Source organism: Schistocerca gregaria, chromosome 4 (genome assembly GCF_023897955.1).
Source record: "Schistocerca gregaria isolate iqSchGreg1 chromosome 4, iqSchGreg1.2, whole genome shotgun sequence".
Lineage (NCBI taxonomy): Eukaryota > Metazoa > Arthropoda > Insecta > Orthoptera > Acrididae > Schistocerca > Schistocerca gregaria.
The window spans coordinates 576,661,331-576,688,589 of record NC_064923.1 but is presented as its reverse complement, the minus strand read 5'-3'; the positions used below and the strand labels follow the sequence as shown (position 1 = coordinate 576,688,589).

General features: G+C 43.1%; 1 protein-coding gene across 1 annotated transcript in view; it reads left to right on the top strand.

Moving 5' to 3' along the window:
- Positions 1-27,259, top strand: part of LOC126365968 (probable cytochrome P450 301a1, mitochondrial) — a 223,719-nt gene that overhangs the window by 135,399 nt on the left and 61,061 nt on the right. The window contains exons 7-9 of the mRNA XM_050008765.1: positions 1,436-1,637; positions 9,532-9,694; positions 20,959-21,131. Of these exons, the coding sequence (XP_049864722.1) occupies positions 1,436-1,637; positions 9,532-9,694; positions 20,959-21,131 (538 nt within the window). The remainder of the gene's footprint in view (positions 1-1,435; positions 1,638-9,531; positions 9,695-20,958; positions 21,132-27,259) is intronic.

The window sequence follows — 27,259 nt, the reverse complement described above, 5'->3', positions numbered from 1 at the left end:
ATCCTCTGGCATCACTATGTAGCGATACTCACCTGAAACCATCCTTTTGCATGGGGGTCTTGAGGACCACAGCCTTTCACTACCAACTAACTAGAGAAACTTGCTTGCAATTCCATTCAGTTTGCAGTTGATGGTTGGTGTGTGGGCATCACGGTTACAGATAGTCTGCGTAAACCAGGTATGTTGGCCACTGGTGCACCGCATATATGGTCCATGATAACTCCTTCAGCATCAAGTAAGGCACACTGAAGCTGCGAAACTGATAGCTACGCAATAAATAAGATCACAAGGACGGCTGTAGGCATTTCATTTTCTTACAATAACCATTATGTACTCGCACTGTTATTCATCTGTATGAATGCCTTTTTATGTGTCGAAGATACTGAAAGTAAGCTGGTATAAGCAACAAATACTGATCACGGCAAACATTGTGTATATTTTACTTCGTTTGATAAAAATGTTCATGTTTTAACGTTTACCTTTACGTCGGTGTATTAATTTCTTACAAAGAGTTTCGTACAAATACTCTGTCTTCGGTTCAACATTCTGATGATACACAACTTGCAAGATCCCAGTTATTAAATAGAAAGATTTACTCAGCAAACTTTAAAGTCAGCGCAGCCACAGCATGGACGTATCACTCTGAAAAGACAAGACCGCTTTAGACGTAAGTCCTTTATTTACTTGTACGGCTGGTTGATGTAAGTGAACGGCTGGAAGATGTAACTAAAAGGAAAATGAACATACTCACAAAATCAAGTCATGTCCCGATCGAGAAAAGAAAATTGGTTGACCAAGTGTTAAACGTTGACAATTTTTTCGATAACCATAAATAGCGGACGTCAAGCATAAAGTAACACACAACGCTTCCGTCACACTTAGAAAGGACGAAAGCTACTAAAAGGATTTCGTAATGAGAGATTATTAAATCCACTCACCATGAGTATTTGAATGAGGTAGCGGGGTCACCGTATACCGAAACAGTGATCACAGCATTGACCTTAAATAATCATCTACAGGATAATGTGAAATTTGAGCAGCTACTGCTCCCTCATATGCCTAAAATGGAATTATTAGTTATGCTGGAACCAGTGTCATTGATAACTGAAGCCACTGAAGAATCCACATTACTAATCGAAAATAGCGAATATCCTCGGCGCCGTTGAGTCTGTCTTCTATCGAAAGCTATCACACAAAGTGATTTTATGTGCATCTCAAAGCAATGCTTCATTTTTACCATTACTGTTGAAGACTTATGTTTAGACTCATGTCGCTTCGGTACCTGCGCAGGTGAAAGCTGGCAATAAAGTAGTCAGTAGGAACTGTAGCAGATGATTTTATACCCAGTATGTACAAAGTCTGGCGACAGCTGAAAGTGCAGTAGCGGTGTGATGCCAACGCTGTGTTGTGACGCTGGTGCTCCTCTACTGTGCAGCTGTGTCGCTGGTGGCTCTGGATTCACGCCTCGGCTGTCTAGAGCCCAACCTGCCGGCGGATTCCGAGCCCCAGAAGATGATCGACGCTGTGCAGTTCATCTTGGACGCCACATTTAAGCTGGAGTTCCGGCTGTCGCCCTGGAAACTCATCAGCACGCCGACGTGGCGGCGATATGTCAAAGCCCTCGACTTCTTCTACGTGTAAGTGCATCTCTACTGTGAGGACATCAATACTTTAATTTTCACCAACTGTGCTGACAAAATTGTCATTGAACAATACATGTTATTCACAAAATTAATTCCCTGGCAAGTGTGGAACTCCCACTCATTTACATTTATGTTGAAAGTATAGTGGCAAGTTTGAGATATCCGTCCCACAATACAAATTAATTATATGGTGATAGAGGTTTTAATAAATTTTGGTACCTGATTCAGCGGTAAGTATCGGACTAGAAAATGGAAGATCCTAGTATCCTGGAAGGGAAATGTCCTGAGTTCGAGTCTCGGTCCAGAACACATGTTTAATCTGTCAGGAACTTTCCTCTATAATCCTATAATGATTCTGCGACCGTGTAGGCTGCAGATTCCTTGATTTGGGCCACAGGGCAGCTGGGTTTCGTGTTCCGCTAAATAGGTCAGGAGTCTAGACGCAGGAGGCGGCTGCGCGGATTGCTGTGTGGCGTGGACTGGGTGGTCTTTTTAGGTTACAGGGTCTCTGAGGAACATAAAAACAGCTTCAGTCTCAAACGGAGCAGTTCGAACAAAGGAGGAACGTAAATCCAGGAACCATCAGTAGAATAGTTGTAAATTTCGTAGCTGTGTTGGTAAGATACCAGAGTTCCAAGTGCTAATAGAAAGCACTGAAAGATGGCTAAAGCCAGAGATAAGACCACTCGAAATTTATTAGGACGAAACTGCGTTCAGAAAAGATAGGCTAAACACAGTTGGCGGTGACGTGTTTGTTGCTATTAAAAGTAGCGAAATCAAAGTACATAGTTCCTGTGAGTTAATACGGGTAGAGGTCATTCTTGGCAGCTGAAATAAAATGACAATTGGATCCTTTTATCGATTTCACAACTGAGACTGTAGAATTACTGAAAGGTTCAAAGAAAACGTGAGTCGGATTTCAAACACGTACCCCACACATACAATTACACTTGGTGGTGATTAACATGTTTAAATCTGGAGTTACGTGTAAAACATTGTCCGAAACTGCGCTAAACGAATTCTCTGAAAATTATTTCGAGCAGTTAGTTCATGAGCCCACTTGAATAGTAAGCGGTTCTGAAAACACTCTTGACATCTTAGCAACAAAGGATCCTGAGCTAATAACAAGCATCAAAACGGATACAATGATTATTGAATACAGGGTTGTCGTAGCGAGACTGAATATTGTTACTCTCAAATCCTCCAAAAATATAAGAAAAATATATCTGTTCACAAAAGCAGATAAAAATTCGTTTCACGACTTCCTGAGAGACAATCTCCGCTCCTACCAAATTAATAATATAAGTATAGATAAGATGTGGCTTGAATTCAAAGAGAGGTTTATGACAAATAAATTAATAACGACGGAGATGATCCCCATTGGTACACAAAATGAGTCAGAACACTGTTGTAGGAACAACGAAAAAATCATGCCAAATTTAAACGAACGCCAAATTTCCAACATTGGTCATCTTTTACAGAAACTCGAAATTTATCATGGACTTCAATGAGAGATGCTTGTAATAGCTTCCTCAACGAAAGTTCCCCACCCCCCATGAACCATGGACCTCGTCGTTGGTGGGGAGGCTTGCGTGCCTCAGCGATACAGATAGCGGTACCGTAGGTACGACCACAACGGTGGAGTATCTGTTGAGAGGCCAGACAAACGTGTGGTTCCTGAAGAGGGGAAGCAGCCTTTTCAGTAGTTGCAAGGGCAACAGTCTGGACGATTGACTGATCTGGCCTTGTAACAACAACCAAAACGGCCTTGCTGTGCTGGTACTGCGAACAGCTCAAAGCAAGGGGAAACTACAGCCGTAATTTTTCCCGAGGGCATGCAGCTTTACTGTATAATTAAATGATGATGGCGTCCTCTTGGGCAAAATATTCCGGAGGTAAAATAGTCCCCCATTCGGATCTCCGGGCGGGGACTACTCAAGAGAATGTCGTTATCAGGAGAAAGAAAACTGGCGTTCTACGGATCGGAGCGTGGAATGTCAGATCCCTTAATCGGGCAGGTAGGTTAGAAAATTTAAAAAGGGAAATGGACAGGTTAAAGTTAGTTCTAGTGGGAATTAGTGAACTTCGGTGGCAGGAGGAACAAGACCTCTGGTCAGGTGACTACTGGGTTATAAACACAAAATCAAATAGGGGTAATGCAGGAGTAGGTTTAATAATGAATAGGAAAATAGGAAAGCGGGTAAGCTACTACAAACAGCATAGTGAACGCATTATTGTGGCCAAGATAGATACGAAGCCCACACCTGCTACAGTAGTACAAGTTTATATGCCAACAATCTCTGCAGATGACGAAGAAATTGAAGAAATGTATGATGAAATGAAAGAAATTATTCAGATAGTGAAGGGAGATGAAAATTTAATAGTCATGAGTGACTGGAATTCGAGTGTAGGAAAAGGGAGAGAAGGAAACGTAGTAGGTGGATATGGATTGGGGCTAAGAAATGAAAGAGGAAGCCGCCTGGTAGAATTTTGCACAGAGCACAAATTAGTCATAGCTAACACTTGGTTTAAGAATCATGAAAGAAGGTTGTATACATGGAAGAACCCTGGAGATACTAAAAGGTGTCATATATATATATATATATATATATATATATATATATATATATATATATATATATATATATATAACGGTAAGACAGAGATTTAGGAAACAGGTTTTAAATTGTAAGACATTTCCAGGGTCAGATGTGGACTCTGACCAAAATCTATTGGTTATGACCTGTAGATTAAAACTGAAGAAACTGCAAAAAGGTGGGAATTTAAGGACATGGAACCTTGATAAACTGAAAGAACCAGAGGTTGTACAGAGTTTCAGGGAGAGCATAATGGAACAATTGTCAGGAATGGGGGAAGGAAATACAGTAGAAGAAGAATGGGTAGCTTTGAGGGATGAAGTAGTGAAGGCAGCAGAGGATCAAGTAGGTAAAAAGACGAGGGCTAGTAGAAATCCTTGGGTAACAAAAGAAATATTGAATTTAATTGATGAAAGGAGAAAATATATAATAATGCAATAAATGAAGCAGGCAAAAACTAATACAAACGTCTCAAAAGTGAGATCGACATGAAGTGCAAAATGGCTAAGCAGGGATGGCTAGAGGACGAATGTGAGGATGTAGAGGCTTATCTCACTAGTGGTAAGATAGATACTACCTACAGGAAAATTAAAGAGACCTTTGGAGATACGAGAACCACTTGTATGAACATCAGGAGCTCAGATGAAAACCCAGTTCTAAGCAAAGAAGGGAAAACAGAAAGGTGGAAGGAGTATATAGAGGGTCTATACAAGGGCGATGTACTTGAGGACAATATTATGGAAATGGAAGAGGATGTAGATGAAGATAAAATGGGAGATACGATACTGCGTGAAGAGTTTGACAGAGCACTGAAAGACCTGAGTCGAAACAAGGCCCCCGGAGTGGACAACATTCCATTGGAACTACTAACGGCCTTGGGAGAGCCAGTCCTGACAAAACTCTACCATCTGGTGAGCAAGATGTATGAAACAGGCGAAATACCCTCAGACTTCAAGAAGAAAATAATAATTCCAATCCCAAATAAAGCAGGTGTTGACAGATGTGAAAATTACCGAACAATCAGTTTAATAAGCCATAGCTGCAAAATACTACCACGAATTCTTTACAGACGAATGGAAAAGCTAGTAGAAGCCGACCTCGGAGAAGATCAGCTTGGATTCCGTAGAAATACTGGAACACTTGAGTTAACACTGACCTTACGACTTATCTTAGAAGAAAGCATTTGTAGACCTAGAGAAAGTTTTGACAATGTTGACTGGAATACCATTTTAAAGTACTCTCTTTCAAATTCTAAAGGTGGCAGGGGTAAAATACAGGGAGGCTATTTACAATCTGTGCAGAAACCAGATGGCAGTTATAAGAGTCGAGGGGCATGAAAGGCAAGCAGTGGTTGGGAAGGGAGTGAGACAGGATTGTAGCCTCTCCCCGATGTTATTCAATCTGTATATTGAGCAAGCAGTAAATGAAACAATAGAAAAACTCGGAGTAGGTATTAAAATCCATGGAGAAGAAATAAAAACTTTGAGGTTCGCCGATGACATTGTAATTCTGTCAAAGACAGCAAGGGACTTGGAAGAGCAGTTGAATGGAATGGACAGTATCTTGAGAGGAGTATATAAGATGAACATCAACAAAAGCAACGCGAGGATAATGGAATATAGTGGAATTAAGTCGGGTGATGCTGAGAGAATTTGATTGGGAAATGAGACACTTAAAGTAGTAAAGGAGTTTTGCTATTTGGGGAGCAAAATAACTGATGATGGTCGAAGTAGAGCGGATATAAAATGTAGACTGTCAATGGCAAGGAAAGCGTTTCTGAAGAAGAGGAATTTGTTATCATCGAGTACAGATTTAAGTGTCAGGAAGTCTTTTCTGAAAGTATTTGTATGGAGTGTAGCCATGTATGGAAGTAAAACATGGACGATAAATAGTTTAGACAAGAAGAGAATAGAAGCTTTCGAAATGTGATGCTACAGAAGAATGCTGAAGATTAGATGGGTAGATCGTATAACTTATGAGGAAGTATTGAGTAGGATTGGGGAGAAGTTTGTGGCACAACTTGACCAGAAGAAGGGATCGGTTGGTAGGACATGTTCTGAGGCATCAAGGAATCGCCAATTTAGTATTGGAGGTCATCGTGGAGGGTAAAAATCATAGGGGAGACCAAGAGATGAATACACTAAGCAGATTCAGAAGGATGTAGGTTGCAGTAGATACTGGGAGATGAAGAAGCTTGCACAGGATAGAGTAGCATGGAGAGCTGCAGCAAACCAGTCTCGGGACTGAAGACCACAACAACAACAACAACGAAAGTTTGTCTCGAAACCTGGCAGAAAAGCCGAAGAGACTCTGGTCGTATGTAAAGTATTTCAGCGGAAAGACACAATCAGTGTAATGAAATTGTGTTCTACGCGATAACAATAGAAATATCTCTCGATGACAGAGCTGCTGGAGCAGAGTTTCTAAACACAGCCTACCGAGAATGCTTCACCAAAGAAGACGACGTAAATATTGCAGAATCCTAATCAAGAACAGCTGCCAACATGAGTAAATTAGAAGTAGATATCTTCGGAACAGTGAAGCAACTTAAATCACATAATCAAAGCAAGGCCTCCGGTTCAGACTGTAAATCAGTTAGGTTTCTTTCAGCGTATGGTGCTGCAATAGCTCCATACTTAACGACAACCGCTCGCTCGATGAAAGATCCGTATCCAAAAACTAGAAATCAGCATAGGCCACACCAACATTCAGGAAAGGCAATAAGTGTAATCCATTAAATTACACGTCAGTATCATTAACGTCGATATGCAGCAGGATTTTGGAACTTATATTGTGTTCAAAGATTACGAATTACCTCGAAGACAACGGTCTTTTGACACACAGTCAATACGGATTTAAAAAACATCGTTGTTGTGAAACGCAAGTAGCTCTTTATTCACACGAAGTGTTGAATGGTATTGACAAGGGATTTGGAATTGATTCTGTATTTATAGATCTGCAGAAGGCTTTTGAAAATGTACCTTACAAGTGGCTTGTAGTGAAATTGCGTTCTTATGAAATATCGCCTCAGTAATGTGACTAGATTCGTGATTTCCTGTCAGAGAGGGCACAGTTCGTAGTAATTGACGGAAAGTCATCGAATGATCAGTTGTATTCCCCAAGGTAGTGTTATGGGCCCTTTCCTGTGCCCTACCTATATAAACGATTTAGCAGACAGTCTGAGCACCGGCGTTAGGTTGTTTTAGATGATTGTGTCGTTTATCGCTTAGTAAAGTCATCTGTATGGTGCGATAACTGGCACTTGACTGTGAATAATGAAAAGAGTGAGGTCATCCACATGAGTGCAAAAGGAATCTGCCGAACGTCGATTATAAGATAAATAAGTCACATCTGAGGGCCGCAAATTGAACTAAATACCTAGCAATTACAATTACGAATACTTGAATTTGAAAGAACACATAGAAATTGTTCTGGGTAAGGTGAATCAGAGACCACGCTATTGGCAGAAGATGCAACAGATATATTAAAGAGAATCTGCATTATGCTTGTTCGTCCTCTCTTGGAGTACTGCTGCACGTTGTGGGATGCTTACCAGATAGGATTAGTGGAGGACGTTAACGAATTTCAAAGAAGAGCAGCACGTTTTGTACTATCGAGAAATACGGGATAGATTGTCACAGGAATTGGGGTGAACATCATTAAAACAAACGCCTTTTCACTTGCGGCGGGATCTTGTCACGAAATTTCAATCGCCATCTTTCTTCTCGAAATACGGTTTTTTTTTCCCGACCTATGTAGGAAGGAATTATCATCATAATAAAATAACAGAAATCAGAGCTCGCATCATTGTGAAGGTAGTTCGATTAGGCAGCGCCGTCTTGGTGTGGGAGTCGTCAGCAAGCATTAAGGAATGCAGCGGCTGCTGTGAGCGAGGCTTTAGTCTCGGCAAGCATCTGTCAACTGTGGCTGACAAATGACTGCTCAGATCGGAAGTACCGAGCGACAGTCCATCATACGCTGAAGGCAATCTCTTGAGACCTACAATTAAAGTACCTAATAGTTCCAATAAAACTCAAGATGAAAGAGAGAAAGCTGGAATACAGGATTCGGTCATCTGGAATTGTTGCACTACAGAAGATTCCAGTGCCTTCATTCAATCATCACACACGTTACGAATATCCAGATCTTGAGATAAGTGATCGCTGACTCAACAATTAACTAAAAAATCTCAATACCAGAAAAGAATCTTTGCCGGAGATAAGTGTAAGATTCTATATAGGCCTTCTTTCCCTTCTACACGATGTGACGTAGGATACTGGAGAAACGAAGGATACCAAGTGATAGGAAAAAAGCGCAAGCCTTTCCCGCTTTCTTAAAGGACCGACGGGAAGATGCACATAGTTTCTGGTCAGCAACGCTGATGTGAAGACAGCATTTTCAAAGTACGAAAATCTCGTCTATAAAAACTAGTTTGGGTTCAGCAAACACAAATCTTGTGAAACTCAACTTGCTCAGTTCGTCCAAGAGATGAAGATCGATGAAGAAAATTATTCGACCGGTGGTTAGCGTGTTTCTTGACTTTAAGGAGTAATTCCATAGAGTTCGGCAGTGCCACGTAAGGAGCTTATTGAGTACTAGAATTACCAAATTTTTGACTGGATCTAATGTTTTCTAATACACAGAGCTCGACATGTGGTAGATGTGAAGCTATCTCGGGAATACGTGAAAGAAATTTTATAATGCCTTTATTATTTTCGAGGATGCCATGTGAGTGGAGGATGAAATTTGTAATAATATAGTTGCCTGGTTGTTGCCGTCTGTAAAGTTCAGTCACAAATCCATTTTGTGGTTGAAGCTTACTTTTCGTCCGTGTTTGCTTTTAAATATTTTACTATCGGACAGGTTTCTGTCCGACAACAGTAAAGCTGCACCAAAATTTGTGTGTGTGTGTTAAAAAAGTATTTCTGTTTGCTCAAGGGAGAACACCTCACTTGTGCCGTATTTAGCACGGTCGGGATTACGCCTAGAACACAGTATTATATGGTAAAGGACAAAATGGAAAATAAAACTGGGATGAAATGATACCTGCAGTGCAGAGAAGTTTGCGTCCTCTGGAGCTGAACATTTATCAAAAGTGTATGTCAGGTTGTATGTGGCTGGGTGACTCAATTCTGCTAAGCTTTTAATCCTGTAACCGATCAGTTACACCCAAGATCAAACTTCGGAAAATTACAAAAATTAAACGTGATGTTGTACGCCGGTACTGGACAACAGTATATACGGTAGATCCAGGTACTCGCAAGCAATGCTAAACTACTGAAATCTTTCAGGACATCGATGAGACATATAAACGCCGCCATGGACCGCATCAAAGCCAAGGGCGAGAACTGCACGGGCGAATCAAGCGTGCTGGAAAGACTGCTGCTCCAGAACGACGACCCTGGAGTCGCGTGCGTCATGGCACTGGACATGATGTTCGCCGGCGTCGACACGGTGAGTGGTTGGTGTGCATGCGTGCGTGTGTACTATTTTTGATTCGTGTGAGTTAGCGTGGGGGTGTGAGCGTGGAGGGGATATCAAGAACAGGTGCCTTCCAAAGGTTTTGTCTCCTGACACTGAAAATTGGTCGGCTCGTCCATACTTACTCCCATCTCGATGCTAGTCCCTTGATGTGCTCGTATTTTCTGACAGCTTGACTCGCACGCTGTCTCTGCTTTCTTCCCTTCACCATTTCTTTCAGGCAGAGTAGTTAATAGAGAAAGGGAGTTACAAAATCTGAAAAGGAAAATGCAGAGGCTCATTATAGATGTAATTGAGATCAGTGTAGTGAAATGGAAAGAAGACAGGGATTTATGGTCAGACGAATATACGTTAATATCAACAGGAGCAGAAAATAGTATAAATGGGGTAGGGCTCATTACGAGAGTGAGCTCCTGTGAACACTTAAGTTATTAGGTTGTTATCAGATTCGACAGCAAACCAACACCAACAACGATAGTTCAGGTATATATGCCGACGTCGTAAACAGCAGATGAACTGATAACGAATATGAAGATACTGAACTGGTAATTAAGTATGTAAAGGGAAATGAAAATCGAATAGTCATCGAGGAGAAACGAGGTTGCAGGGGAAGGAATAAAAGAAAGTGTTACTGGAGAATACAGGTTCGCAGTAGGATTGATATAGTAGAAAGACTAACTGAATTCACTTGGTAATAGCGAATACTCTGCTCAAGAATCCCAAGAGCAGGAGGCGTACTTGGAAGTGAACGTCAAACACGGGGAGGTACCAGTTAGATTGCATAATGGACCAGTAGAGGTTACGAAAACAGATATGGGGCTGTAATGGGTACCAAAGTGCGTATATACACACAGCTCACAATTTATTAATGATGAAAAGTAGACAGAGATTAAAACAATCGTCCGAAAGAATCAGTGTGGAATGAAATGGGATACTTCTGTACAGAGGAGTGACGAGACGCGTTTAAAGTTCGCTAATGATGTGGCCATTGCAATAGGTAGATCATGTAAAGAGAAGTAGACATCTCCAAAAAGAGCAATCACAGATGTTGGGCAGATAGCCATAGGTACAAGGAAGGTAACTTGGAAGAAACCTTGGGTAGCAGATGATATACTTCAATTAATAGACGAAAGAAAGGGAAAGACACTGAATACGGAAATATAAATATATATGTAAAATAAATAAAAAAATATAAGATACACTGACCAGCTAGAACATCATGACTACCAACCTAATGGCCGGTGAGTCGACCTTTGACCAGGATAACAGCTGCGACGGGTCGTCGCATGGAAGCAATGAGGCCTTGGTAGGTCGCTGGAGGGAGATGGTACCACATCTGTGCACACAAGTCACCTAATTCCCGTAAATTCCGGGGAAAGGGAATATGAGCTCTGACGCCACGTTAAGTCACACCGCAGATGTGTTCCACCGGGTTCATACCTGGCGAGATGGGGCACCAGAACATCAATTGGAACTCGTCACTGTGTTCCTCAAACCGCTCCATCACGCTCCTGGAATTGTGACAGGGCGCATTATTGTTGAAAAATGTCACTTCTGCGAAACATGATCATCATGAATGGGTGAACATGGTCTGCATCCAGTCTACGTTACTGACTGGCTGCCATGGTGCCTTGCACGAACTCCACTGTACCAATCGACGCCCAAGTGAATGTTCCTCAGAGCATAACGGAGCCGCTGCTAGCTTGTTTCCGTCACACAGTACAGGTGTTCCCCTGGAAGGCGACGGATTCGCGTCCTCACATCTGCTTGATGAAGAACGTATCTGGATTTAGATTCGCCAACGTCCAGTGCCGACGGTCAGTCGTAGTTCCAGCTGTCGTGGTGTTAACATTGGCACACGCATGAGTCGTCGGCTGCTGGGTCCTATCGTTAGGAGTGCTCAGACACACTTTTACTCTGTCCAGCATTAAAGTCTGATATTATGGTTCGAGGGGGGCAGTGCACAAATGGTTTAATTCATACTTAACTGGAAGAATGCAGAAAGTTGAAATAAGTGGTTCATGTAATGTTAATACAACAGCTGATTCCTCAAACTGGGGGGAGCTATCAAGTACGAGGTCCCACAGGGTTCGGTCTTAGGTCCTTTACTGTTCTTTATATACATTAATGACTTACCATTCCATATTGATGAAGATGCAAAGTTAGTTCTTTTTGCTGATGATACAAGTATAGTAATAACATCCAAAAACCAAGAACTAAGTGATGCAATTGTAAATGATGTTTTTCACAAAATTATTAAGTGGTTCTCAGCAAACGGACTCTCTTTAAATTTTGATAAAACACAGTATATACAGTTCCGTACAGTAAATGGCACAACTCCAGTAATAAATTTAGACTTTGAACAGAAGTCTGTAGCTAATGTAGTATTTTCAAAATTTTTAGGTGTGTCCATTGATCAGAGGTTAAACTGGAAGCAACACATTGATGGTCTGCTGAAACGTCTTAGCTCAGCTACGTATGCTATTAGGGTTATTGCAAATTTTGGTGATAAGAATCTGAGTAAATTAGCTTACTATGCCTACTTTCATTCACTGCTTTCATATGGTATCATATTCTGGGGTAATTCATCGTTGAGTAGAAAAGTATTCATTGCTCTAAAACGTGTAATCAGAATAATTGCTGGAGCCCACCCACAGTCATCCTGCACACATCTATTTAAGGATCGAGGGATCCTCACAGTAACCTCACAGTATATACACTCCTGGAAATTGAAATAAGAACACCGTGAATTCATTGTCCCAGGAAGGGGAAACTTTATTGACACATTCCTGGGGTCATATACATCACATGATCACACTGACAGAACCACAGGCACATAGACACAGGCAACAGAGCATGCACAATGTCGGCACTAGTACAGTGTATATCCACCTTTCGCAGCAATGCAGGCTGCTATTCTCCCATGTAGACGATCGTAGAGATGCTGGATGTAGTCCTGTGGAACGGCTTGCCATGCCATTTCCACCTGGCGCCTCAGTTGGACCAGCGTTCGTGCTGGACGTGCAGACCGCCTGAGACGACGCTTCATCCAGTCCCAAACATGCTCAATGGGGGACAGATCCGGAGATCTTGCTGGCCAGGGTAGTTGAACTTACACCTTCTAGAGCACGTTGGGTGGCACGGGATACATGCGGACGTGCATTGTCCTGTTGGAACAGCAAGTTCCCTTGCCGGTCTAGGAATGGTAGAACGATGGGTTCGATGACGGTTTGGATGTACCGTGATCTATTCAGTGTCCCCTCGACGATCACCAGAGGTGTACGGCCAGTGTAGGATATCGCCATGATGCCGGGTGTTGGCCCTGTGTGCTTCGGTCGTATGCAGTCCTGATTGTGGCGCTCACCTGCACGGCGCCAAACACGCATACGACCATCATTGGCACCAAGGCAGAAGCGACTCTCATCGCTGAAGACGACACGTCTCCATTCGTCCCTCCATTCACGCCTGTCGCGACACCACTGGAGGCGGGCTGCACGATGTTGGGGCGTGAGCGGAAGACGGCCTAATGGTGTGCTGGACCGTAGCCCAGCTTCATGGAGACGGTTGCGAATGGTCCTCGCCGATACCCCAGGAGCAACAGTGTCCCTAATTTGCTGGGAAGTGGCGGTGCGGTCCCCTACGGCACTGCGTAGGATCCTACGGTCTTGGCGTGCATCCTTGCGTCGCTGCGGTCCGGTCCCAGGTCGACGGGCATGTGCACCTTCCGACGACCATTGGCGACAACATCCATGTACTGTGGAGACCTCACGCCCCACGTGTTGAGCAATTCGGCGGTACGTCCACCCGGCCTCCCGCATGCCCACTATACGCCCTCGCTCAAAGTCCGTCAACTGCACATACGGTTCACGTCCACGCTGTCGCGGCATGCTACCAGTGTTAAAGACTGCGATGGAGCTCCGTATGCCACGGCAAACTGGCTGACACGGACGGCGGCGGTGCACAAATGCTGCGCAGCTAGCGCCATTCGACGGCCAACACCGCGGTTCCTGGTGTGTCCGCTGTGCCGTGCGTGTGATCATTGCTTGTACAGCCCTCTCGCAGTATCCGGAGCAAGTATGGTGGGTCTGACACACCGGTGTCAATGTGTTCTTTTTTTCCATTTCCAGGAGTGTATATTCACTTATGAACTTTGTCGTTAGTAATTCTGCCCAGTTCAAAAGTAATAGCAGTGTGCATAGCTATAACACCAGGAGAAAGGATGATCTTCACTATGCAGGGTTAAATCTGACTTTGGCACAGAAGGGGGTAAATTATGCTGCCAGAAGTCTTTGGTCACCTACCAAAAAGTATCAAAAGCCTGACAGATAGTCCAGCAACATTTAAAAATAAATTAAAAGAATTTCTAGATGACAACTCCTTCTACTCATTGGCTGAATTTTTAGATTTAAATTAAGGGAGGGGAAAAAAACTAACTTAAACATTAGGGTCATGCAATATTTTGTGTAATGTAATATCTTGTACAGACATCTTTCATTAACCTGGCACGTTCCACATCATTACGAAGTGTCGTATTCATGATGTATGGAACAAGTATTAATCTAACCTAATCTAATCTAATCTACAGTTCGCCGTCTGTACTATTTCACCAGTTTGCCCGGCTTACGACGTCCGAAATCTGTAATGAAGTGTGGGAAGTGTGGCCGCCGAGCCCACGACATCTGGACGAGGTTTCGCCTTGGTTTCACCATGTGTTAAAGACGCTCACCTCACCACTTCTCGAATACACGACAAGTCGTATAGTTTCCGAATTGCTCGTGTTGAGCCTCCGGGCCATCACAATTTGCACTCGGTCAAAAACACAAGACAAGTCCATGACGATGGGATTTACTTCAAACCTTGGGCACCTTTCGCAGGCCATTGATACAACATAGTGCGCAAGTAGCAAGGTGCACTACTCTGACAATGCCGAGAAACTCGCAAGAGAAGTTTTGCGCGTCTATTGTGTAACTGACGTATCGGTGCATAGCTGCCGGACGGTACAGTTCATGTTGGTTAAACTTCCCGTTTCGTAAGATGAACGTGTATGACGTTACGGTTCGGCTCCTGCTCGAACCTTGATTTTTGGAGTATAAGTGTAAATTCTTTGATATTCAAAACATTTGTACTTGTACTATTCATTGTTGCTATATTAGCAAAATCTCACCGCTAGGCAGGTTAACTGCCAATAGTGCCTGCATCTATCTCTGCAGGTCAGCCGGCCGCTGTGGTCGAGCGGTTCTAGGCATTTCATTCCGGGACCGCGCGACCGCTACGGTCGCAGGTTCGAATCCTGCCTCGGACATGGATGTGTGTGATGTCCTTAGGTTAGTTACGTTTAAGTAGTTCTAAGTCTAGGGGACTGATGACCTCAGATGTTAATTCCCGTAGTGCTTAGAGCGATTTGAACCATTTGAATCTGCAGCTCGAAGCGTCGAGGTTCAAAGTAGTTCCGGGTACCTTACCAGATTGTATGTGTAAGGGGTTTCCCAAATTGTGACATGCATACATTTTCAGGAAAACTCTATGCGTTTCTTCATTTACTTATTGATGACTATAAATATGTTTGTTCTAGTGATTAAATTTAATTCAAAACAGTAAGTAGCGAAATAACATGAAATTCATTAAAAGTTATGCATGTAAACATGGTTTTTCTAAATTATATTACCTATCATATGTCATATAAATTAAAAAATTAACCAGTGACGAAAACAATGCATATTAATAATTAAGTTAGAGCGGGAGTCCAACTGCCGCTTCACATGCGTTTATCTTATGTAGCTGGAACGCTAACCACCTGACCCCCAAAAACTCTTATATCAGTCACTGTACACAGACACATCAGGTACATAATAGACGCAAAAAAACCTTCTAGCGCGATTTGCTCAGAAATGCCAGAATGGTGCACATTACTAACATACACAGTAAGTTATTTAAATGGCATACTAAAGGTCTGAAGTAAATCTATGATCCGTACATTCTACACACGGACATCACACTCACCGACAGACCGTGCTTGTGTGTGACTTGTAGTAGATCTTCTCCAAGTGGCACTGCTATCTCATGGACGGGTGTATATCGGCGGTCATAATGTTCTGGCCTATCAGTGTACAAATATATATGTAAATTTCTTAGGAATGAAATAAATAGGAAATTCTGGACAGCCAAGGTGAAATGGGTACATACAAGGTGTGAAGAAATTGAAAAAGAAATGGTCATTGCGTGGGACTGATTCACCATATAGAAACGCCAAACAGCCTTTGGTGAAATTAAAAGCAAGGGTGGTAACATGTAGAGTGCAAGGGGGATTCTACAGTTAAAAGCAGAAATAAGAGCAGAGAGTGGTCAGAAAACAGCGAAGGTCTCAGTGATTGGGAGGACTTGTCTGATGTGTTAGTCGATAGACGATCCTGTATTTGAGTCAAACACTGCAGCCCAGACAGCAATCGTGATAGTCTAAAAAAATGATTCAAATGGCTCTGAGCACTATGGGACTTACCTTCTGTGGTCATCAGTCCCGTAGAACTTAGAACTACTTAAACCTAACTAACCTAAGGACATCACACACATCCATGCCCGAGGCAGGATTCGAACCTGCAATCGTAGCAGTCGCGCGGTTCCGGACTGAGTACCTAGAACCGCTAGACCACCGCGGCCGGCGTGATAATCTAATATATAAGAAATTATCAGCCTCGATTGCGGTAATGAAACGAACCCTTACCTAGGTTTAAGCCCAAGTAATTGAGCCTTCTTCAGAAGATAAACCTGATTCTATAACATATCTACGAGGTAGTTGTCTAGAAATAAAACTAAAACAGCCTGAATAGGCCTATTGAGGATGTTTTAGTTTTATTTCTAGACCATGCCCTCGTGACATCTTCTGAAGAAGACTGAGTTACTTCAGCCTATATAATTGTTGGTATCATTACCACAATCGAGGCTGATAGTTTCTTATATATTCAAAATTTAAAACTCCTCCGTAAGAGTCGATCAAATAAGACAGAAACCAGACGTCGTGGACTTCATGTCTCCACGTGGTTGCGTGCCATTCTACGAGAAACCCAAGCCTAATGTGTTAAGTGTTTGAGGGACCTCAAGTACCTGCTGACCATGATATCCGATGAACACGCAGTGTACTGAGATGGACTGTGACAGGACGGAAATAATTTCGTATTGCATTACCTTGTTAAAAACAATGTCACACATGACACGAAATAGATCATGAATATCTGTGTTACCACGTCAAGAATGTATAGTCTGCTGCACCGATTACACAGTGTTGCGTGCTCTGTGGCAGTCCATACGATGACGTCACGAGGTAAGGTAGTAGGATAATAAATAATGTTCTCAATTGTTCGCTCTCCTCGTTTGCCCTACGCACCAATACGTTCACCACTGCCGATGTGCCTATTTGCGCTGCATAGTCAAGCGAAACCGTAGCAGTGCCACTACTGCTTTGAAAGATACACTGCGGTGACAAAAGTCGTGCGATAGCGACATGCATGTACACATATGACAGTAATATCCCACACACAACATATAAAAATGCAGTGCGTTGGTGGAGATGTCAGTTGTTCTCAGGTGGTTCATGTCGAAAGGTTTCTGACTTGAGTATGGTCGCAAGACGGGAAGTAACAGACTCTAAACGCGGAATGGTAGGTGTAGCTAGACACATAAGACATTCCACTTCTGAAATACTTAGAAAAATGAATATTCCGAGATCTGCAGTGTCAAGAGTGTGCCTCGAATACCAATTTCAGACATTACCTCTTACAACAGACAACACAGTGGCTGGCAGCCTTCACTTAATGAAGGAGATGGTGGCTTTTGCGTATAGTTGTCAGTGCTAACAGACAAGCAACGGCGCCTTAAATAGCCTCAGAAGCCAATGTAGGACGTACGACGAATGTAGGACAGTGCGGAGAAATTTGGCGTTAATGGGCTATGGCATTAGTCGACCGACGCGAGTGCCTTTGCTAACAGCACAAGAACTGCAGCCCTTCTTTTTTACTCGTGACCATATAATGGATGGACCTTGGACTACTAGAAAACCGTAGCCTGGTCAGATGAGTGCCAGTACCACGTTGTAAGAGTTACAGGTAGGATTCGAGTGCGGTGCAGAAAGCACGAAGCCATGGACGCAAGTTGTCAACAACGCACTGTACAAACTGGTGGTGGCTCCATAACGGCCTGGGCTGTGTTTACATGGAATGGACTGTATCCTCTAGCCAAACCGAACCCATTATTGACCGAAAAAGGCTATGTTCGGCTACTTGGAGACTCATTCAGTGATGGAATTTTTTGGACGACACTGCACCACGCCACCGGGCCACAATTGTTCGCGATTGCTTTGAAGTACATTTTGGACACTTAAAGCAAATTACTTGACCCTCCAGATCGCCCTACATGTAGCCCACTGAACATTTATGGGGCGTAATCAAAAGGTCAGTTCGCACCGGCAACACATACGCAATTATGGACACCTATAGAGGCAGGATGCCTCAATATTTCAGGAGAGGACTTCAAGGAGTCGTCCAGTCCATCCCACGTCGAGCTGCTGCACCACACCGGGCAAAAGGAGGTCCCACAAAATTTTAGGAGGGATCCCATGACTTCTGTTACCGCAGTGTTTACTTCTTACACCACGGTTCTCTGCTTCTTTTGGAGTATTGATGCGTGGTAAGGATACTGGTAATACTGTTACGGGATACTGGTATTGCCACACGAGACAGAATTGACAGAAGGCATTGCAGAAGTTCAGAAAAGGAGTGGCTTGTTTTACATTATAGAGGAATCAGGGAGAAACTGTCTCAGAAACGATACGCAGTTTGAGGCGCCCGTCATTCTGACGCTGACACTGAAAAAGACGAGCCTGTCTTTGGCTCGAGATGGTGCAGCTTAGACAAAATTGTCATTCCTGCGGTACCTAGGGGGGGGGGGGAGAACAGATCTTACCATTCTTGTTGATTTGTCCTTGTTGATGGAGCCTGAAAAAGATATAAACACACACTGATGGGGGATTAGAAAAACTTAATCCGTTAACAAGTCAGACCAACTCGTGATTTGCCTGTGGCGAGATCTTTTCACGAAGTTACAATCAGCAACTTTCTCCTCCGAATGTAATGATATTTTGTTGACTCGAACTTGTCTAAAATAAGATTGGAACAGTCGAGGAATGGAAATTGATACTATGAACAGCCTTTAAACGCGTAAGTGTGAATTCCAGAGCACACATGTAGATTTAGATGTTGATGTAGGTACAGATGTAGAGGTTGGCCGTCCATACAGTCTGTGGCCCTACAGACACAGTCGAACTGTCGTTTTGTTGCAACACTGCCACGTTGCGACTTTAATCGGCAGCAGTATGTAAACAGTGGTAGAAGCTAACAGTCGCAGCATGAATTAGATTTTATATGTGGGTCATCCGCAATCGAGATGTTAATTAAGTTTCAATTGTACTAAAGATTTATTCAACGGTTTTTGGGATATTAAAATCACAGCTTCAGGTGTATAAAAGTTTAAGATACGAAGGAGAGGGGAGAAAAACTAGAAGAGCAGGCAATGAAACAAGGTAGTTGACTTTTTGTATTTCGTCATGTGTAGTATGAGGTCAGGCCGTTCAGTGCAAGGCCTCCAAATCACTGCAGCCTGAGTGGAACTACAAAAAAAGAGGAGAGGGCATAGTAATCAAACTGAACTAAACATGTACCGTCCGGGCGGGTGGGACAAAAGAGAAGAAACAAAAAATAGTGTACTCAACATTGCCCACCGTTGGGCAGCAGCACTGTGTGAATGCCGACTGAGTGGGAGGACACGACGCTAGTCTGGATGCACGGTGCGACTTAGGTGCCAGTGGTGTACAAGCAAGTAAACTGGCGTCGTTATTAGCGAAGATGTGGAAAATCGAGACTGACTGGTCCAAACGCTTACAATAATGTATTTGAAAGAATAATAGACTACAAGCGTGTTGTGGCAGGCAGTCAGGGTAAATAATCCTCAGACCTGGAACATTACATGACGTTTTTGGCAACCAGGCAGTGGTGCATAGGCCCAATGAATAAACAAGGGTTTACAAACAGGAAAAACAGTCTCAAAAATTATTATCAGAATATGTATAATGCAGGGCGTTCAGCGTTTTCATTTTGCTTTGTCCATTAGCTGTTCACATAACTATAATCACTTTTTAGATCTCTAATGTTCTTTTATTCTACTTTACGTCACTTGCGCACACAATGTATCATACATATGACAATTTACTTAGCATGGTATATGTTACCATTATTTTTCACCAATGCTTTCACTGTTACTTACCTCTTGTTCATTCGTTTTTCCGATGTACCATTGCCTTTCACAACTATCTAGCTTGATGTCCTGCCACTGCTGGATTATATTCTATTAGCCTTTTAAATAAAGTATTGTAAGCACTCGGACGAATAAGTTCAGACTTATAGCGACGTTAGTTTATCTTGCTTGTACATCGTTGGTAGCTGCGCTGCACAACACATCCGGATCTCTGGTGTACCGGCCATGGTGGCCGACCGGTTCTAGGCCTTCATTCCGAAACCGCGCGACTGCTACGATCGCAGGTTCGAAACCTGCCTCGGGCATGGGTGTGTGTGATGTCCTTAGGTTAGTTATGTTTAAGTAGTTATAAGTTGTAATGGACTGATGACCACAGATGTTAAGTCCCATAGTGCTCAGAGCCATTTGAACCATTTCATTTCTGCTGTGGCCCTCCACTCAGTCGTGGTTGGCGTTCGTACCGTGCAGCAACCCTACGACGGATAGTGTGAGCACAGTGTTGAGTTTAGGTTTCTTTCTTTTTTGTCCTACATGTCCGCACGTCACATTTTTATGTTCTTTCGATTATTAGCCCCTCTCCTTTTTTTCCCTAATTCCGCCTAAGATGCAGTGATATGGAGTCCTTGCACTGAATAACACAACCGCCAATTACGCATGATCAAATACTACAAGAGAGTCGGCTTGTTTCATTAGTCTCGTCTTCTGGTTCTTTAGATACGTTGTATTATATTTCTTCCTTTTCTTTTTATGTCACAGTTTTATATACCTGAAGATGGGATTTCAGCAACCTGAAAGCGGTCGTGGATGGAATAAATCATTAGTAATCCTACGACTGAAGGGGGTCTCTCTAAATTAATTAGTCTCAATATGCTTTAGCGAGCAGTAATTTCCTCTGCTATTGTTTGGTCTGGAGCTCTCACGTCTTGATACTCTTTCAGACTTCCAACGCGGCGGCGGCCTGTCTGTACTACCTGTCCAAGAACCCGGAGGCCCAACAGCGGCTGTTTGAGGAGGTGTACGCCCAGCTGCCAGAGTCGCAGAGTCAGCCGCTGACGGCCAGCAAGCTGGAGGAGTGCCGCTACCTCCGGGCGTGCTTCAGGGAGGCCATGAGGTGCGTGACCAGCATCAGTGCCCTCACGACAAAAAGCTCAGTACAGCTGACACTATCACTGGAAAGATGCAATCTGCCGCTGTATGTTCTAGTGAACGTGTCGAGTGGCATCACCTTTGCCACCCAGTCAGCCTGAATACAGAACTACTTATTACATTAATAATTTTATCCGGGTCGTATTTCCTAGAATTCAGTTATTATAACGAGACGAACGAAACTTTGGCAAGTGGACTATTAAGTTGGAACTCTTCAAATGATTTTATTACGAGGCATTCGACTACTGTGGAGCTGCACGGTTAGCATGTCAGTTCTGTCTTGTTACGAGCATCAAATTCAAAATTTCTCACCTAACTTTTGGAGCATTAAGTACCACAAAAAAGGCCTCGAAAGTGTCCAGGAATCCTAGAAATTAGACGTGAAGGTAACTTTGAGTTTTTCCCAAGGGACTGTTATAGGACCATTACCTTTCATACTATATATACAAAGGGGTCCAGAAAAATGTATCCACTGTTTAAAGGTCCATAACTAGCAAACTAATTGACGGAATTGTCTCATCTTTGGTAGTGTAATAGTTTGTAGTTCCGGCAGTAGCTACACAAGCTTTGTATTGAGTTGTTTTGTTTTGTCAGATGACAGTCTCCAGATAGTCAGTGTTTTGTTCTTAGTTGCAACTAGTCACTCGAGTTAACATGGCTGGCGCAAGGATTACATTCGATGAATGGAAGTCAGTTTTGAAGTGATATTTTAAGTACGAAAACATTAATGGCGAAATGAGTATCAAATAGAGCCACCGACACGTTTAACGATTCCAGTCCAGCTAACTGCCGTCGTGTGTTACAACAATTCACTCGCTCGCCACAGAAGTCTGTTAGACAGTGTGCCCGTGAAACTGGAGTCAGTCGCTCAAGTGTTATGCGAATTTTGAAGACAGCAAAGTGGAAGTGCTACATCCCACGATTACTACACGCAATGAACGAGGACGACCCAGATCGTAGAATGGAGTACTGCGAGTGGTTTACTAACATTGTGCGCAACGATGAAGAGTTTGCAGAGATGATTGTGTGGTCTAATGAGGCACAGTTCAAACTCAATGGTACAGTAAACTGCCACAATTGCATCTACTGGGCAGCCGAAAATCCGAACGCCCATGCAGACAAAGCCGTGAACTTGCCAAGAGTAAATGTGTAGTGTGGGTTGTTTTACCGTGGCTTGATTGGGCCATTCTTCTTTGACGGCACAGTTACCGGTGAGGTGTACCTTCAGAAGCTTCAGACATTCATTTTACCTGCCATCCGAGACTTGTATGGAGACGGAAGAGTATACTTTCAACAGGATGGTGCCCCAACCCACTATCAAAATCGTGTTACGGCGTATCTCGACGAAAATCTACCAGAAAGATGGGTAGGTCGTAGAGGTGCTGTGGAGTATAAAAAATGGTTCAAATGGCTCTGAACACTATGGGACTTAATTACTGAGGTCATCAGTCCCCAGAACTTAGAACTACTTAAACCTAACTAACCTAAGGACATCACACACATCCATGCCCGAGGCAGGATTCGAACCTGCTACCGTAGCGGTCTCGCGGTTCCAGACTGTAGCACCTAGAACCGCACGGCCACTCCAGCCGGCGCTGTGGAGTATCCACCACGTTCCCCAGACCTAACTCCTCTGGACTTTCCCTGTGGGGAACACTAAAGGACGTCGTGTATCGACAAAAGCCACGCACATTGTATGAACTTCGAGTATCCATCGTACATTCATGTGCAAATATCCAACTGAACACGTTGCAATCAGTAGTTCGTGCTGTAGTTCGGCGGTATCGTTTGTGTGTGGATGTTAATGGTGACCATTTCGAACACCTACAGTGATATCTTTAAGTTGGTCTTTAAGCTACACTTCACAAAAAGTGAGACAACTCCGTCGATTAGTTTGCAAGTTATGGACTTTTAAACAGTGGATACATTTTTTTGGAGCCCTCTGTATAAATGATCTAGCCGATAGCGTCGCAAGTTTGAAAAGATTTTTCGCGTGTAATAGTGTTATGTAGACAGACGTCTCAACGCTAGAAAACTGTAGCTAAATGAAGGAAGACCTGCAGTGGATCAATGCTTGGTGTAGGGAGTGGTCATTGATCCTCAACATAAATTTACCTTTTGTGAAGACATAGAAAGAGCCATTTTTTGATGAATAGAGGATATAATAATGTAAGAGTATCTGAACAGAGCGATTTCAAATAGGATAACCACACAAAATTTATCGCATTAAGGTAAATGCCGGACTGCTCCATTAGAAGAATCCTCAGGAAATGCAATATAACCATCCAAGAAGTAGCTTACAAAACACTCGTTCGACCAACACTTGAATATTTTACGTAGTCAGCATAGGATCCATATCAAAAATAAAGAATATCCAAAGAAGTGCAACATGTTTCGTTCCATGTTCATTTTGGTTCATTTTGTAAAGGCGAAAGCGTCACGGAGAGCTACATGCTGTGCCAACTATAGTGGCTGACGCTCCAAGACAGGCGTTCTGCGAGAAGCTATTGTCTACTGTGTTAAGTTCCAAGAACGGGACGTTCCTAGAAGAGTAAACCAATATATTGCTTCCTTCTACGTGTATCCTGCGAAAAGACCATGAGGATAAATTCGGAGAGATTCGAGCACTCACAGAGGCTTATCAGGAATCGGTCTTCCCGCGAACCACACTCGACTGGATTAGGAAAAGGGGGAACTAACACTGGTGCACAAAGCAACCTCCACCACTCGTCGTAAGGTAGCTTGCGGGAGATAGATGTTGATATAAGCATACAATCGACGTTTATCGCAGATGCTTGGCGACCTGGATGGTCTTCCGATCTGCTCAGATGTAGAAAGCGTTCCACCGAAATAGACTCCCATTCATATCCTGAGCACTATGGGACTCAACTGCTGTGGTCATTAGTCCCCTAGAACTTAGAACTACTTAAACCTAACTAACCTAAGGACATCACACACATCCATGCCCGAGGCAGGATTCGAACCTGCGACCGTAGCAGTCGCACGGTTCCGGACTGCGCGCCTAGAACCGCGAAAAATGGTAATTCTAAGCCGAACACTGGTAATGAAGAGAGCACACTACGTTTTTTTTTTTGTATATTGTGTAAATTGTGATGACAAAGTTGTGGGAGTTTGTTACTGTTTCTTACTGTTCTTACATCAGTTACACGACATAGGAATTTTTAAAATTTCAGGCGAAGCGTTTAAAATGGTGTTTTTCTTCTAACTGCAATTTTTTGGAAGTTGTAACGAAACCGGTTGCGAAGATATTAAACTGCTGAATTTTGACCTTGAACTTGCCTAGATATTTAAAGCAGAACTGCAACTAAGTTACATTTACTCACATTAAATCCGGAAAGAATTCGTTCAGATACCATACTGACTGTGAAAGCCACATTTCCAATTAGTGAACAAAACTCCACTATATATAAATTACGAAAATCCCTTGAATCCATACATGTGGTAAAAACGCACGAGGGTGTACTCAAAAGTGACGCCGCCGAATTTTTTATATGAAAACTTTTAAGGCTTTTTTGTAAAAATAAAACAAGCGTTATTAACATTCGGCACCTTCATGCTTCATTTCTCTACATTTATTTCTCAACACAGACACCCCCGGGGGTGGGGGTGGGGGGGGGGGTGAGGGAACACATTTTCCCATCAAGGAACCAGCCCATTGTTACCGCCCCTGTACGATGTTCGACTTTTTTGACGAAGCCACAACCTCACCTCTACTTGTACTGCTTCATCATTGTCAAAGTGAAATCCTAGAAGGTTTGCTTTAAGTTATGCAAACAGATGATAATCGGATGGGGCCACGCCGGGACTGTTTAGGGGATGATCGATGACAGTTAACCGAAAGCGTCGCATTGTTGCAGATGTAGTAGCTAGCGCTGATGTGTGGTCTGGCTCTGCCAGGCTACAAAACACGGTGCACGGTCAGTAGGAATGCTTGGAATTCGAAGCTCGCTTACAGCACGTTGTTTCTTACCCACCGACATGGCTATATCACACGTCACCATGTTACACGCTACATTTAAGAGCCCGCTAGCGGCAGAAGGCTGCAAATACGCAGGCATGAAGAATATGGACGTAGAATGTTTATAATGTTTGTTTTATTTACGAAACCCTAAGAATTTTCAAACGAAAAAATCGGACTCATCAATTTTCAGTATGTCCTTGTGTGTGGCGGGTCGTTATAAATAAAGGCAGCTACTCATATTTGTCCAGCGTCTGTAGTAATTGTCGCTTGGCAACGAACGTCGGTAGATATTCTAACGCGTTAATGTGAAACCGATTTTCGGCGGAAAAAAATAGTTCCAGTGTTGGCCACCCGGTGCAAATCTGGCGCCGTGATTGCAAGAAACATGTGTAAAAATGTTCCCGTATGTAATGTATTAGTAACTGTACATGGACAGAAAAAGTAAGCAAGTGCGAATGGCATAATGCTGGTTTTATTATTAACGGCCACTTACACAATTTGTACGACGTGAGCACCGGAGACATCGACAAGATACTGCATACGTGAAACGACGTGATCAACACCAACTCGCAGCAATTCCGGTGGAATCTGTACAACATGTTCTTGTATAATGACCTACAGATCGTGTGCAGACCGAACGTCCCCCTGGCAAACACGTTCTTTTAGATATTCCCCGGGCCAAAAGGCACATGGATTCCAATAGGTAACGTTGGAGGCCATGTATCAGGAAAGCCTCTGGAGATAACACGCTAATGGATGGTTACATGAAACAGATCTTTCATTTGGCGAGCGACATGAGGTATTGCCCATCGTGCATGAAAACAGTGGTTACCATACTGGTGTGATCTATCAAAACAAAAATCACATGGTGTACAAGATGGTCTCGGTAACCTGCAGCCGTCACGATACACCTGACAGCACCCCTGAGCGTATTCCCTTCGAAGAAAAACATACCGAGAATAAGAGTCCTTTGAATCTACACTACACAGTGACATACAGCGAGTGTAAAGGCTCTCTGTGCGCAACACGCTATTTAATAGTTCAAAAATGGTTCAAATGGCTCTGAGCACTATGGGACTTAACGTCTGAGGTCATCAGTCCCCTAGAACTTAGAACTACTTAAACCTAACTAACCTAAGGACAACATACACATCCATGTCCGAGGCAGGATTCGAACCTGCGACCGTAACGGTCGCGCTGTTCCAGACTGAAGCTCCTAGAACCGTTCGGCCACACCAGACGGCGCTGCTTAATAGTAGCCCAGATTTGGTAGTTCTGTGTCTTCACTGCACCCTGCAGTGAAAATGTGCCTCGTCAGTCCCTAGAATGTTGCCCGCCCAGAATTCATCAACTTCGATCCGTGACAGAGACCGAAGAGCAAATTCAGAAAATTGTTGCTGATCATGAGGTTTCAGCTGCTTCACCGTCTCGATCTTGTATGGGTACCACTATAAAATACACCGCAAAACGTTCAGTACTGTTTATCATGGTCTGAAAAGTTCTCGTGACATTGCACTACCATTAGCGCTACACGGGGAACGTGTTGAGTGGTCAGTAGAAGGAACAGCAACCTGGCCGATAACAATCTCTGAGATAGGATACCTTCCTCTTCCTGGTGCCACACCACGCTTACCCAGTTTCCGAATTCCATTGTCATCTTTTATAAGTCATTTTGTGACATCAGGCTTCTCCTTAGACCTTTCAGTCGGCGATAGTCTCTCAGTGAAGCACTGTAATTGCTGCTGTTCGCGTAAAACACATTCGCTAACAGCGCACGGTCTCTCTTCTTGATAGCCATACTGGTCACTCACGTTATGGCATGTTACACAACAGCGTAGATGTCAAAACAGTTTACGGGGCCAAATTTGCACCTTGCGGCCACAGTTGGAACTAATGTTTTTCCAGCTTATATCGGTTCCACATTATCTTAGCCCGTTTAGTAAGTTTCGCTGCCATACTATAATGATAGTCCACATTGGACCTACGTGAGTAGTTGCACTGTAATTATGACCACCATGAATATATATATATATATATATATATATATATATATATATATATATATATATATATATATTTTTGTGTGCGTGTGTGTGTGCGTTTTATGACCA